The sequence below is a fragment of the Neoarius graeffei genome, chromosome 19, assembly GCF_027579695.1.
Source record: "Neoarius graeffei isolate fNeoGra1 chromosome 19, fNeoGra1.pri, whole genome shotgun sequence".
NCBI lineage: Eukaryota > Metazoa > Chordata > Actinopteri > Siluriformes > Ariidae > Neoarius > Neoarius graeffei.
The window spans coordinates 40215949-40231227 of record NC_083587.1 but is presented as its reverse complement, the minus strand read 5'-3'; the positions used below and the strand labels follow the sequence as shown (position 1 = coordinate 40231227).

The following is a 15279-nucleotide window of genomic DNA, read 5'->3' as shown; positions in this document are numbered from 1 at the left end:
TTTCAGCTCCGGAAGCGTCTCACTGCTGCGACACTGGGGAAAAGTTTACTGTTCTAACAAGATGTTTTTCACGTTATTACGGCGCACAAACTGATCACGTTACAACAAGAAACATTTCGTGTTTTAGCAATATTTACTATTTATAGTGCTCTAACCTGAAAACCTGATAGCAAGAAGTTCCTGGGTTCGAGCCCAGCAGCTGGCGAGGGCCTTTCTGTGTGGAGTTTGCATGTTCTCTCCGTGTCCGTGTGGGTTTCCTCCGGGTGCTCCGGTTTCCCCGACAGTCCAAAGACATGCAGGTTAGGTTAACTGGTGACTCTAAATTGACCGTAGGTGTGAATGTGAGTGTGAATGGTTGTCTGTGTCTATGTGTCAGCCCTGTGATGACCTGGCGACTTGTCCAGGGTGTACCCCGCCTTTCGCCCGTAGTCAGCTGGGATAGGCTCCAGCTTGCCTGCAACCCTGCAGGACAGGATAAGCGGCTACAGATGATGGATGGATGTTGTTACAAAGGGCAGCACGGTGGTGTAGTGGTTAGCACTGTCGCCTCACAGCAAGAAGGTCCTGGGTTCGAGCCCCGGGGCCGGCGAGGGCCTTTCTGTGTGGAGTTTGCATGTTCTCCCCGTGTCCGCGTGGGTTTCCTCCGGGTGCTCCGGTTTCCCCCACAGTCCAAAGACATGCAGGTTAGGTTAACTGGCGACTCTAAATTGACCGTAGGTGTGAATGTGAGTGTGAATGGTTGTCTGGGTCTATGTGTCAGCCCTGTGATGACCTGGCGACTTGTCCAGGGTGTACCCCGCCTTTCGCCCGTAGTCAGCTAGGATAGGCTCCAGCTTGCCTGCGACCCTGTAGAAGGATAAAGCGGCTACAGATAATGAGATGAGATGAGATGAGATGAGTGCTCTAACCTGAAAACCTGATAGCAAGAAGTTCCTGGGTTCGAGCCCAGCAGCTGGCGAAGGCCTTTCTGTGTGGAGTTTGCATGTTCTCTCGGTCTCCACGTGGGTTTCCTCCGGGTGCTCCGGTTTCCCCGACAGTCCAAAGACATGCAGGTTAGGTTAACTGGTGACTCTAAACTGACCGTAGGTGTGAATGTGAGTGTGAATGGTTGTCTGTGTCTATGTGTCAGCCCTGTGATGACCTGGCGACTTGTCCAGGGTGTACCCCGCCTTTCGCCCGTAGTCAGCTAGGATAGGCTCCAGCTTGCCTGCGACCCTGCAGGACAGGATAAGCGGCTACAGATGATGGATGGATGTTGTTACAAAGGGCAGCACAGTGGTGTAGTGGTTAGCACTGTCGCCTCACAGCAAGAAGGTCCAGGTTCGAGCCCCGTGGCCGGCGAGGGCCTTTCTGTGTGGAGTTTGCATGTTCTCCCCGTGTCCGCGTGGGTTTCCTGCAGGTGCTCCGGTTTCCCCCACAGTCCAAAGACATGCAGGTTAGGCTAATTGGTGGCTCTAAATTGACCATAGGTGTGAATGTGAGTGTGAATGGTTGTTTGTCTCTGTGTCAGCCCTGCGATGACCTGGCGACTTGTCCAGGGTGTACCCCGCCTTTCGCTCATAGTCAGCTGGGATAGGCTCCAGCTTGCCTGTGAACAGGATAAGCAGCTACAGATAATGGATGAATGGATGTTATTACGGCGGCACGGTGGTGTAGTGGTTAGCGCTGTCGCCTCACAGCAAGAAGGTCCGGGTTCGAGCCCCGTGGCCGGCGAGGGCCTTTCTGTGCGGAGTTTGCATGTTCTCCCCGTGTCCGCGTGGGTTTCCTCCGGGTGCTCCGGTTTCCCCCACAGTCCAAAGACATGCAGGTTAGGCTAACTGGTGACTCTAAATTGACCGTAAGTGTGAATGTGAGTGTGAATGGTTGTCTGTGTCTGTGTGTCAGCCCTGTGATGACCTGGCGACTTGTCCAGGGTGTACCCTGCCTTTCGCCCGTAGTCAGCTGGGATAGGCTCCAGCTTGCTTGCGACCCTGTAGAAGGATAAAGCGTCTACAGATAATGAGAGAGACAGAGGGATGTTATTACAAAACATTTCATGTGGACATGGTGTCAGAGAGCAGAGATAAAGTGGAGAATATGGATCATTTACACGATTTGATGAAGTTGTGCTTCCTGCCTGGGTGGAGACATGGCGAGATAACTGCTGTTATTGAGCATGGTGAATGATACTGGAATAAGTCTGCGGACGCTAAGAAGGATTTTAAACTGCACGGGATTCCCCAGATGGGAGAATGAGTCCAACTCTCTCCCTGAATCCACAGTTAGACTTGCCGCTCGGAAAAAAAATATATATATGAGTGATTCCACGCTTATGGGTACTGAAATGGGGACATGAACTTATTTTTAAAAATTCACCTAAAACCATTTCTTTTTTTTACCATCAGGTCACAAAACATGTAATCTTTAATGAATGATATGTTAAAAGATATCTTTAATTTTCTGAGATGTAATAAAAACATATTTATATGCCAAAGTCAAGCCTATGAGTTCCAAAATGATGTCTGTTACATTACTTCTGTTACGATTGTCCATCTCGCGTCTGTTACAAATTAATTACAATCTAGCTATATACCATGTTAATCTTATTGAAAGAATGTGTATGTTTATTCTACTACACATGTTTATTAATTATATTTGCTAAAACATCACCTTCCTATGTTTCAAAAAGTAATTCTACATTGTTAAAATTGAGAATATATATGTCCACAACACTTCTGTTACGTTCTGACTTTGGCATATAAATATGTTTTTATTACATCTCAGAAAATTAAAGTTATCTTTTAACATATCATTCATTAAAGATTACATGTTTTGTGACCTGATGGTAAAAAAAAGAAATGGTTTTAGGTGAATTTTTAAAAATAAGTTCATGTCCCCATTTCAGTACCCATAAGCGTGGAATCACTCATATATATATATATATATATATATATATATATATATATATATATATATATATATATGCACAGCTTTTAGACACTTAGCGGTAATAACGCTGAAAGCGGAAAGTGTCCTGAATCCCAAAGCAACTTCCCTGTCAACAAAACCATTGACACAAGTCACAATATCTTCTAGTATACAAACTAAAAGTCTTTATAATACATTATTATTATTTAATAATAATGGCTTAATTGATTTAATTAATTTTAATTAATGAATTATTTTTATTTAAATTATTTTTAGGGCGGCATGGTGGTGTAGTGGTTAGCACTGTCGCCTCACAGCAAGAAGGTCCTGGGTTCGAGCCCAGCGGCCGGCGAAGGCCTTTCTGTCTGGAGTTTGCATGTTCTCCCCGTGTCTGCGTGGGTTTCCTCCGGGTGCTCCGGTTTCCCCCACAGTCCAAAGACATGCAGGTTAGGTTAATTGGTGGCTCTAAATTGACCGTAGGTGTGAATGGTTGTTTGTCTCTGTGTCAGCCCTGCGATAACCTGGTGACTTGTCCAGGGTGTACCCTGCCTCTCGCCCATACTCAGCTGGGATAGGCTCCAGCTTGCCTGCAACCCTGTAGAACAGTATAAGTGGCTACAGATGATGGATGGATGGATGGATAAATTATTTTTAATTAATTAAAATTAAATTACAAAATTCATCCATCCATTTTCTTCCGCTTATCCCAAGTCGGGTCGCGGTGGCAGCAGGCTAAGCAGGGTATTCCAGGCATCCCTCTCCCCAGCAACACTTTCCAGTTCCTGCTTGGGGATCCCAAGGCGCTCCCAGGCCAGATGAGATCTATAATTTCTCCAGCATGTTCTGGGTCTACCCTGAAGTTTCCTCCCAGTTGGATGTGCTCGGAAAACCTCCAAAGGAAGGCACCCAGGAGGCATCCTAATCAGATGTCTGAACCACTTCAGCTGACTCTTTTCGACATGAAGGAGCAGTTGTTCTACTCCGAGTTCCCTCCAGATGTCTGAGCTCCTCACCCTATCTTTAAGGGGGAGCCCAGCCACCCTACGGAGAAAGCTCATTTCAACCACCTGTATACATGAGCTCATCCTTTTGGTCACTACTCAAAGCTCATGACCATAGATGAGGGTTGGAACGTAGCTTGACTAATAAATCGAAAGCTTTGCCTTCCGGCTCAGCTCCCTTTTCACCACGACGGACTGGTACAACGTCCGCATTACTGCTGACGCTGCCCCAATCTGCCTGTCCAGTTCATGCTCCATTTTGCCATCACCCATGAACAAGACCCTGAGATATTTGAACTCCTTCACTTGGGGCAGCAACTCACTCCCAACCTGGAGGGTGCACTCCACCATTTTCTGGCAGAGAACCATAGCTTCAGACATGGAGGTGCTGACTATCATCCCAGCCACTTCACTCTCGGCTGCAAACCATCCCAGTGCTTGCTGATAGTTACGCTCTGAAGAAGTCAACAGAACCACATCATCAGCAAAGAGCAGAGATGCAATTCTGAGGTTCCCAAACTGGACACCCTCCTCACCCCGGCTGCACATTGAGATCCCATCCATGAATATCACAAACAGGATCGGCAACAAGGGGCGGCCTTGGCGAAGTCCAACACCCACCAGGAACATGTTTGACTTTGTGCTGAGAATTCGGACACAGCTCACACTTTGGTTGCACAAGGACTGGATAGCTCATCACAATGGCCCAATACCCCATACTCCCACAGTGCCCCCCCCCACAAGATCCCCTGGGGGACACAGTCATAAGCATTTTCCAAATCTACAAAATACATGTAGACTGGCTGGTCATACTCCCATGACCCGCCCCCCCAACTACCCTGCCAGGGTAAAGAGCTGATCCGCCATTCCACGGCCAGGACGGAATCCACATTGTTCCTCCTGAATCTGAGGTTCGACAATCGGTTGGAGCCTTCTTTCCAACACCCTGGAATAAACTTTCCTGGGGAGGCTGAGCAGTGTGATACCCCAATAATTGGAACACACCCCTTTTCAAAGAGAGGACCCACCACCCTGGTCTGCCACTCCATAAGCACTAAGCCCGATCTCCACGCGACATTGAAGAGGCATGTCAGCCAAGACAGCCCAACAATGTCCAGAGCCTTCAGCATCTCAGGGTGAATCTCATCCACCCCTGGCGCCTTGCCACCAAGGAGCTTCTTGACTGCCTCAGCGACCTCTGTCAGAGATATTGGTGAAGCTTCCCCTGAGTCTTCAGACTCCACCTCCTCCATGGAAGATGGGTTCAGGAGTTCCTCAAAGTGCTCCTTCCACCACCTGACAGCATCCCCAGTTTGGGTCAGCAGTCCTCCTCCCCGGCTGTGCACAGCCTGAGGCAAGCCCTGCTTCCCTTTCTTGTTTCATCGAATGGTTTGCTAGAACTTCCTTGAATCCAACCGAAAGTCCTTCTCCATGGCCTTCCCGAACTTCTCCCACATCCGGGTTTTTGCTTCAGCAACTGCCAAAGCTACAGCCCTTCTGGCCTCCCAGTATCTGCCTGCTGCCTCAAGGGACCCCTGGACCAACCAAGCCCGAAAGGCCTCTTTCTTCAGCTTGAAAGCTTCCTTCACCGCTGGTGTCCACCAGTGGGTTCTTAGGTTACCGCCACGACAGGTACCGATGACCTTTTGGCCACAGCTCTTACCAGCCGCCTCTACTATGGAGGCTTTGAACATGGTCCATTCAGATTCCATGTCCCCAACCTCCCCCAGGATGCATGAAAAGCTCTTCTGGACATGGGAATTGAAGACCTCATGAACAGAGGACTCCATAAGATGTTCCCAATTCACCCTCACTACATGCTTGGGTTTGCCAGGCCTGTCCAGCAGCTTCCCCTGCCATCTGATCCAACTCACCACCAGGTGGTGATCAGTTGACAGCTCTGGTCCTCTCTTCACCCGTGCCCAAGACATATGGCCACAGATCTGATGATACAAAGTCGATCATCAATCTTTGGCCTAAGGTGTTCTGGTACCAGGTACACTTATGAACCACCTTATGCTCAAACATGGTGTTTGTTATGGCCAATCCATGATGAGCACGGAAGTCCAACAACAAAACACCACTCGGGTTTAGATCGGGTTTAGATTAGTTCCTCCTAAATCACCCCCCTCCAGGTTTCTCCATTATTGCCCATGTGAGCATTGAAGTCCCCCAGGAGTCGCCGGTTGGCACCCCTTCCAGGACACCACCCAGCGACTCCAAGAAGGCTGAATACTCTGCACTGCTGTTTGGTGCATAAGCACAAACAACAATCACAGTTTTCCTCTCCGCAACTTGCAGTCGTATAGAGGCGACCCTCTCGTTCTCCAGGGAGAACGCCAACACAGTGGCGGTCAGCCAGGGGCTTGTGAGTATCCCCACACCTGCCCGGTGCGCCTCACCCTGCGCAACACTGGAAAAGAAGAGATTCCACCCCTTCTCCAGGAGTTTGGTTTTAGAACTGGTGCTATGCATGGAGGCGAGCCCAACTATATCTAGTTGGTACCGCTCTGCCTCCCGCACCAGCTCCAGTTCCTTCCCCACCAGAGAAGTGACGTTCCACATCCCAATCACTAGTCTGCGCTGCTGAGGATCAGCATGCCCAGGTTCCCACCTTTGCTTGCCACCCGGCTCACATTGCACCCTACCCTGGTGCCTGTCCTTGTGGGTGGTGGGCCCACATGGCGGCGGCTCCATGTAATTTCTTCGGGCTGTGCCTGGCCGGGCCCCATGGGTCAAGGCCCAGCCACCAGAAACTCGCTGGTGAGCTCCCTTCCCGGGTCTGGCTCCAGGAGGAGGCCCCGGTTTCCTGCTCCCGGGAGAGGTGCTGCAGTTCCTTTTTTGCCATTTCATCAGGGTCTTGAATCTCTCTTTGTCTGGCCCTTCCCCTGGAACCAATTTGCCGTGGGAGACCCTACCAGGGGCTAATGCCCCCGACAACACAGCTCCCAGGATCACCAGGACACCCAAACCCCTCCATCACATTAAGGTGGCGATTCTTCAGAGGGGTACAAAATTTATTAATAATAATAATAATAATAATAACTTTTTTTTATTCACTGAGAAACGCTATCTTTTTAGATGGCAAGAATCATGCTGCTATGACAACAAATATTATTTACTTGGTTCTGTGTCAGTACTGCACATGCATTATCCAGTCGAGAGAGATTTAAACTTCATAAAAGTGAAGTCTGTTGATTCGCAGATTTTGTTGACAGTAAAAATCACATTGTTATTGAACATTCCTGATTAGATTTTTTTAGAATTAGAAGCCTTTATTTCTCACATACATATTACAGCACAGTGAAATAATTTCTCTGTATTTAACTCATCTGACGCAGTGAAAACACACACACACACACACACACAGAGCAGCGAGCAGCACATATGGTTTATTTTTTAGAAGTAGAAGCCTTTATTTGATGACTATGTTACAAAGGTAAATGGTGTACTACTGAGTAAGCTACATCACAAGCGGATATACGGTTTCAGTGCAAATGGCCACACCCAGGGAAGTTTATTCTTAGCAATATTTCAACTTTTAAAATGGATAACATCACACATCAGGGCACTTGCCGTGATCAGCAAAATGGAGTTTATATTTTGGGTTTTGTTTGGCTTTAATAATGGAGGTTAGTACCACAGTGCAGTATTCTTTCAAGCAGGAGATGATGGGTTGAAGTTGTGCCATGAAGTGTCGGTGGGACCAGTCATTAGATCCTAGCTATGCTAGGAACCTTTGCAACTCCTTGGTATGAAAAAGTCTGAGGAAAGGGGATTAGGGCCAGCAGAACAGTGGGATTGAGACAGCAAAATGCCTGGAGAAGATAGGAACAAGTTGAGGTCAGGAAGATCTGATGGGCTAACCTCTTGTGGATAGAACCACAGTCACATCAAGGCAGTAATCCAGGCAGTATTTGATGAGACCACCCTCTGACATTACATTGTTCTGTTGTTGGAGGCAACAGACTATCATCCTGCTTGATCCATTCTGGTGCCCTGTGTCTGGTTGGAGTCTCATCGCAACGCTCCTGTGGAGGACGGCCCCATGAGGACAGTTGAAAGTCACACTTGGAGGACGCTCTGGACTCTTACAGTAATGCTTTTATGGCTGAGGACTACAGTTGACTTGCTAACTTTAGGACTGCAGTTGTCATGAACAGTTTTGCACTCAAGTTTCCATCAGTGAAGAGTTCATAACATCAACAAAACTGACTTCTTGTTAAAACTGTTAATGTTATAGTCATGCTGTCTGTTGTTGCCCAAATGAGGATGGGTTCCCTTTTGAGTCTGGTTCATCTCGAGGTTTCTTCCTCATGTCGTCTGAGGGAGTTTTTCCTTGCCACCATCCCCACAGGCTTGCTCATTGGGGATAGATTAGGGATAAAATTAGCTCATGTTTTAAGTCGTTCAAATTGTGTAAAGCTGCTTTGTGACAATGTTTATTGTTAAAAGCACTATACAAATAAACTTGACTTTGTCATTGTATGTCTTTAAAAAGAAATTACCCCACAGCACACCACTAAATATCTCGTCAAACGTATTCAACAATGCCATACATACCTTCACTGTGAAACTTGAGCTTGTTTAGATGAACAGTTGTTATCCTAGCTGGGTTGATGACAATCTATCAAGTGACCTGAGTCTTTATTTTTGCTTCTTATGCAAGTCAGAATTGAAAAGCTCAGCTTACACAGGTAAGTCATGGAAAATGAAGGCAACACTGAGATTAGACTATTTGTGATGACTGGGAACTTTTTTTCCACAGTTAAAAACTGTCCAAGGGACATTCATTGAATTCCATGTTCAAACCACAGTCCTGTCTCATTTCACTTAGCTGCTCTTGTGCCTGTAAAGACAAGGTGTTTGCGTTGACTATTGCAGACAAGCTAAATACTTCAGTAGAAGCTGAAGGATAATAATAATAATAATAAAACTTCTACTCAAGGCTTTTCAAATGTTGAGAAATTATTACACACAAATCCTGGATGAATAGCCTGCATGGACAAGTGGGGATATTTCAAGAGTGCCCTTTTCCACATATTCCACCAAAGAGCAAGCTTGGATATGAATCCATGTAGTTTGTTGGTACAAGTAAGTAGATTGTTGCTTCTTCCTTGCAAATCAAGTTCATTGAGGTGTTGGAAAAACATCTGCCATGTTCACTAGCTTTGTACATCATCCCGCATCTGCCAGGAGCTCTGCACATTCCGATTTCTCCACAGTTAAAACATCTTCAGTTCCCCTCAGTGCATAAATATGTGACGGGACCTTTCCATACTACAACCATCAAACCTCCATAGGCAGCAGTAGCATTTGGTAATCTGCCCCACTTCTTCACATAGAGAGGTGAACAGGTGGTTTTTCAATGGTTTTGTTTTTACAGAATTAATAATATACACTGCAATGTTTGTCCAACATGTACAAACATGCATGAGTGCATCAGGTTCTTTGTGTGAAACATCATTTTCTACTTTTGGCCACATGAGCCTATTACTTATTTCCACTCGCACTCAAACACAAGCAGATCTGCAATCATGAGGACCTATAAGCATTGAAAAGGGTTCTGGACATGCATTTGTATAAATGCTTTACAAACAATTTCTAACTTTGCTTATATTTACAAAATACAATTTAGTTGGTCAGTAAAACTATTAAATCTTTTCTTCGTACTTTTATCAGTTAAATAAAGGTTCACGTGAATTAACAAATCACAGATTTTTGTTTTTATTGCATTTTGGAAAACATCCCAACTTTTCTGGAAATTGGATTTGTATATTTGAGTTAATTTATTGGGACATGAAGGCTAAATGTCTACATTAAAGTCAATACTATGTTATAGAACTAGAAATATATAAAAATCATTTTATTTATAAATGTAATGATACACTCAAGTTACTGTATTTTATTTCCGTTCACGGCCCAGTCTTCCACGGTCAGCATTTTTCTAAAAATCATTTGATGTGTGTACAACAGTGACACATTGCAAACAAAACCAAGAAATATTTACAGCACAAACGCCAGTGGTATCTGAAAGCCTCTTGCTGGATGCGTCAGCAGTTGATGCCTGAAAGACATTTTGAAATTAGATAGCTGCCAAAACACAAGGCTTCATTTTTTAAATAATTTCTCTCTCCTCAACCAAGATTGATTTGCAGGATGTGAGATTTAACCATTGTAAATTTTAAAATCATGCATCCAATTCTGAGAATACGTCTGTTTAGCAATAACATGCTATATAAAAAGAATTGCAGGGGATAATTACACTTCTGCCTGGTCAGTGTGCATACTGGAATGATGAAACCCTTACCAGTAAGATCAAGTAATAGGATTGATATTGTGTAGAGATTTGACCCATATCAGCCTTCAAGGATTAGACCACTGCTGTGGATCAAATTAAAAGATGCATAGTCTGCATAGGTATCACACAAACATTGAACAGTACAGCAGTGTTTCCCCCATGCCCCAGCAAACAGCCAAACACTTTCTTTGCTAAAACAAATAGCTATTGTGCAGATGGTGCACATTTCAATAACCAAAGAAAGTCTTAATACAGGGCTGTGTAAAAACACCAAGATCAGCAAAAACTTAAATAAGGAATAAGTATCTCATACTTATCTCAAGACCATGACCTTTGAAATTACTGAATTCTTTGAATGGTGGTCACTCAGAAAATGTGTTCTTGTAAATACATCTCACAAACAGCTTCTCAGAACGCATCAGACAGAGTGATGTAAAAAGAGCATGAGGGTGCCAAGTTTTAGATGCCAGTTAAGGCACCTGAGAGAGACTTGTATTGTGTAGGAAGAATCTTATATACAATACTGTTCTGAAACTGAGATGCACATCATAAGAATTAAAAAAAAGGGCTGGGTGATATGACTTAATATCAATGTCATTTATTAGAAACAATACACTTTGTTCCGATAAAAAATATTTTGTGCCGAATGCATTTTTTCACCATGTTTTGCGTTAATCGGGTTTTGTAGATGTTAAATAAAAGTATAATCATTCTTGAAGGGTTTTTCAACGTTGCACTTGTTTTGTTGCCACCTTTTTAGCACACCTTAATATCGTGATATATTGTGCAAAAAAGGAAAAGTCTGTATTGACCCCACCACTCCACCCTAATCAGCAAGCAGTACATCTCAAACAATTCGAATATCATGAAAAAGTTCAATACTTTCCATCAATCATTTAAGAACGTGAAAATTTAATATATTCTAGACTCATTACACAAACTAAAATGTTTCAAGCATTTTTCTCTAAATTTTGATAATTATAGACTACAGCACAAACCCCTCCTCAAAATTAGAGTATTTCATTTCGAGCTTGAGTAAAACAGTATAAATACCGTATATCTATCGGTCTGGTTCAGGACACACAACCACAATTATGGGGAAGACTGCTGATTGACAGTTGTCCACAAGACAATCAACACCCTCCACAAGGAGGGTAAGGAACAGATCATCATTGCTGAAAAGGCTGGCTGGAAAAGGTGCACAAGCAACAGGGATGACTGTAGCCTTAAGAGGATTGTCAAGAAAAGTTGATTCAAGAACTTGGGAGAGCTTTACAAGGAGTGGACTGAGGCTGGTGTCAGCGTATCAAGAGCCACCACGCAGATGTCTTCAGGAAAGGGGCGACAACTGTCACGTTCCTAATATCAAGCCACTCCCAAACCAGAGATGTTAGAAGCATCTTACCTGGGCTATTGAGAAAGAACTGGACTGTTGCTCAGTGATCCAAAGTCCTCTTTTTGAGATGAAAGTAAATTTTGCATTTAATTTGGAAATCAAGGTCCTAGAGTCTGGAGGAAGAGTGGAGAAGTACAGAATCCAAGGTGTTTGAAGTCCAGGGTGAAGTTTCTGCTGTGATGATTTGGGGTGCCATGTCATCTGCTGGTGTTGGTCCACTGTTTTATATCAAGTCCAAAGTCAACACAGCCATCTATCAGGAGATTTTAGTGCACTTCATGCTTCCATCTGCTGACAAGCTTTATGGAGATGATTTCCTTTTCCAGCAGGACTTAGCATCTGCCCACAGTGCCTACTACCAAACAGTTTGCTGACCATGATTTCCTGTGCTTGATTAGCCAGCCAACTCGCCTGACCTGAACCCCAGAGAGAATCTATGGGCTATTGTCAAAAGGAAGATGAGAAACACCCGACCCTAAAATACAGATGAGCTGAAGTCTGCTATCAAAGCAACCTGGGCTTCAATAACACCTCAGCAGTGCCACACTGATGCAATAATTTGTGGCAAAGGAGCCCCAACCAAGTACTGAGTGTATAAATGAACATACTTTTCAGAAGTTGGACATTTCTGTATTGTAAATCCTTTCTAATAATTTGAGATACTGGATTTCTGATTTTCATGAGCTATAAGCCATAATCATCAAAATTAAAACAAAAAAGGCTTGAAATATTCACTTTACATGTAATGAATATAGAATATATGAAAAGTTTACCTTTTTAAATTAAATTATAAACTAAATGGACTTTTTCATGATATTCTAATTGCTTGAGATGCACTAGTATAAGTTTTTGGTGCTCTCTGTCAGTCTTTTCAGCAGTACCATAGGATTTGAGGTACTGAATAAAAGACATTCTGAATTTTAGACAAAAAGTTTTGAACTGTGTGAAAGAGCTTTTGACATTCCACCCAAGACCATATGAAAGTTCTCTTACTATTTTGCTGATGTTGTTAATAGATTACCCACAGGAATGATGCTAGTGATAACCAACATGAAGGAAATGCTGTAAGCTACTGGCCTTATTAAAAATGCTATATAGATTGCTCAACAAAACCACTTCACAAATTGTATCACTAGAATGAAATTTTGGACTAGAATAGCAGCAATCCTTCGTACTTAATTTGGTTATTTTGATCCTCTGTTCACTCAGCGCATCATTTCTTTTTGTGGTGCAGGAACATAAATAGTCGCAACGCAGCACACTATAATGCAAAGTCTTCTGCGAACTAAAACTACAGCTCAACTGCATAATTATACATTGTTTACACACTAACCAATTCCCACTAGATTTCAGTAACCTCATAGCTTTCGAACCTACCAGTGCTTTGCCTACCAATATGTGGCTGTTTTAGATTAGAAAATGCTTTTGAATGTAAAATCAGTTTCTGATTCAAGATATATGACAACAGTAGAAAGGTTTAAAGAGAACCTAATGGTGGTCTTCCTTGTGTTTGACATTATCTTGCTGCAGCTCACAGACAAATGTGTCCCAGAACAGACATGAAATCGTTAGATATTGTATGAACCCACATACAATCCTGTCAGAGGAGGATATTTCGTCTATGGCATGTAATCTAGTGGATGTTGCTTTTAATCTTCCAGATGTACATAGGGAATGCAAGCAAGTATACGAACAATGCCATTTTCATTTTTCAACCTGCTTGCACGTGTGCATGCATATTCAAATGTCAAATATAAACAAGGCCTTATTGGTGTTCCCACCAAGTTTTCGCAGACAACATCCACAGTTTAAATAGGATAAATCAAAACTTAATTGCAGAAAAAACCCTCAGTCTCGTCTGAACAACATGTAATTATATATGGATTATTTACAATAAAAACCACTTCATTCAAAGAATGGAATGAGCAAATCAACAAATGCTTATAAAACAAAAGAAAAAAAAAGTTCTCCAATGGTTCAGAACATTTTAAGATATACTGTACTTTGTTGGTTCAATCCAACTCCAGTGCTGCGGTTAATAACCCTCTGGTTTTTTTTATCTGCTTCCTGAAGAGCTCAGCTCTTCCATCCATCCATTTAACATATCCAACATAGCCATCCATCCATCCATCCATCCATCCATCCATCCATTTATATTCAATTAACAAAACAGGAAAATTAGAAAATGGGATCAGAACTAAACTTTTATAGGATGGTAGATATTCAGGAGAAGAGCTTGCAGGCCATGGCACTTCCAGTGGAAGGCCAAAAAAAAAAAAAAAAGTCACTTGTGAAACACAGGGAAAAAAAAAAAAAAAAAAAGGTCAGATTTTGTCCTGAATGAATGAATGTTGCAGGGCTTGGTTTATACTGATGCGCTTAGCAGGGTCCAACATCAGGGTGCCATCGAGCAGATCCTTCAGCTGCATCACTTTCTTTCTCTGCTCTTCTGGGAGTCTCTGGCCACCGATCAGGTCTGCCAGCACGTCTTTAGTGGGGTTAATAGTGCTCATCACGGTCACTTTTTCCTACAGAGAATCAGAACGTACACGTGAATAACGGGGAGAACAGGGGTGTTTGCATAAGCAAGGGGGCATGACAAGTTAACAGTTGAATAATAAAAGTAGTAACCATTGCAGCAGTACTTACCATTTACTTCTACTACTACTACTGTGTGTCATATGCAAATAAACAAAAGCATATTGCAACAGAGGAAAAGCCATGAAAAATATTGAGTCGCATAATGCGCAGACTTTATTCTGAATTTGTACAAACCCTTTCAGTCACTTTGTCCACTTCTATGTACAGAAAGTTTAGGTTCTGGTCGAAATGTTGATCTTTAAACAAACCCTTCCGAATCATCTGGGGGGGAAAAAAAAAAAAGAAAAAGCACGAAATGCGATATCAGAAAATTGCACCATATCAACATCACAAGCATTATGCAAATATAAAATCACATTCCGTTACAAGAGAAGAGCAGCATGACTGTTTTAATCCATAGTGCAGGTCAGACCTTATTGGGCATCTTTCCTTTAAGGTCCATGGCCAGTTTGATCATATGGTTGTTGGAGGAGCCAGGAAACAAGATCCTTCCTGTATAAAGCTCGTATAGAGTGCAACCTACTGACCACATATCAATTCCATAATCATACGGCTTCCCGATGACTACAGGCAAAGAAAAACAGAATAACTCATTGTTCAGTCTTACAAAAATTCCAGTACCACTTAAATGCTGACATTTTGCATAATTATATATATATATATATATATATATATTTTTTTTTTTAATTTCAAAGAAGTTGGATAGGTGAGCTTACTGATCTCAGGAGCTCTATAGAACCTGCTGACCAGGTAAGGCGTAATGTCATTATCAGCAACATGGGAGGCTGAACCAAAATCACACAGTTTGAGGATGGTTTTCGATTCGTTCACCTGCAACAGTAAGGCAGTGGTGAGAACTAAATCAGTGAAAAGGGTTTAAAACAAAGGGTTAACATCCTAGTTTCATATAAACTTTCCACTGTATTGCAATAATTCAACACCACGCTCAACTGATGGGGACTTAAAAAAATCAATCCTTTAAACAAGACAAATGTTTAAATGTGCAGTTTGAAATGTTTATGGCTTTTCTAGTAATAAACATAGTTTGAGTCATATTTTGTGAAAAAACATTG

At 43.0% G+C, this 15279-nt stretch overlaps 1 protein-coding gene across 3 annotated transcripts in view; it reads right to left on the bottom strand.

Annotated features, from left to right (window-relative positions):
- Positions 1-9798: 9798 nt before the first annotated feature.
- The window catches only part of prpf4bb (pre-mRNA processing factor 4Bb), a 39177-nt gene continuing 33696 nt past the window's right edge, over positions 9799-15279 (bottom strand). For 2 of the 3 annotated variants that reach the window (XM_060900068.1, XM_060900069.1), the window contains 4 exons: positions 14923-15037; positions 14619-14770; positions 14381-14467; positions 9799-14133 (listed from right to left, as the gene is read on the bottom strand). In XM_060900068.1, coding sequence (XP_060756051.1) covers positions 13930-14133; positions 14381-14467; positions 14619-14770; positions 14923-15037 — 558 coding nt within the window. In that variant the 3' untranslated portion in view covers positions 9799-13929. The remainder of the gene's footprint in view (positions 14134-14380; positions 14468-14618; positions 14771-14922; positions 15038-15279) is intronic. The other variant, XR_009650728.1, reaches the window with a different exon arrangement.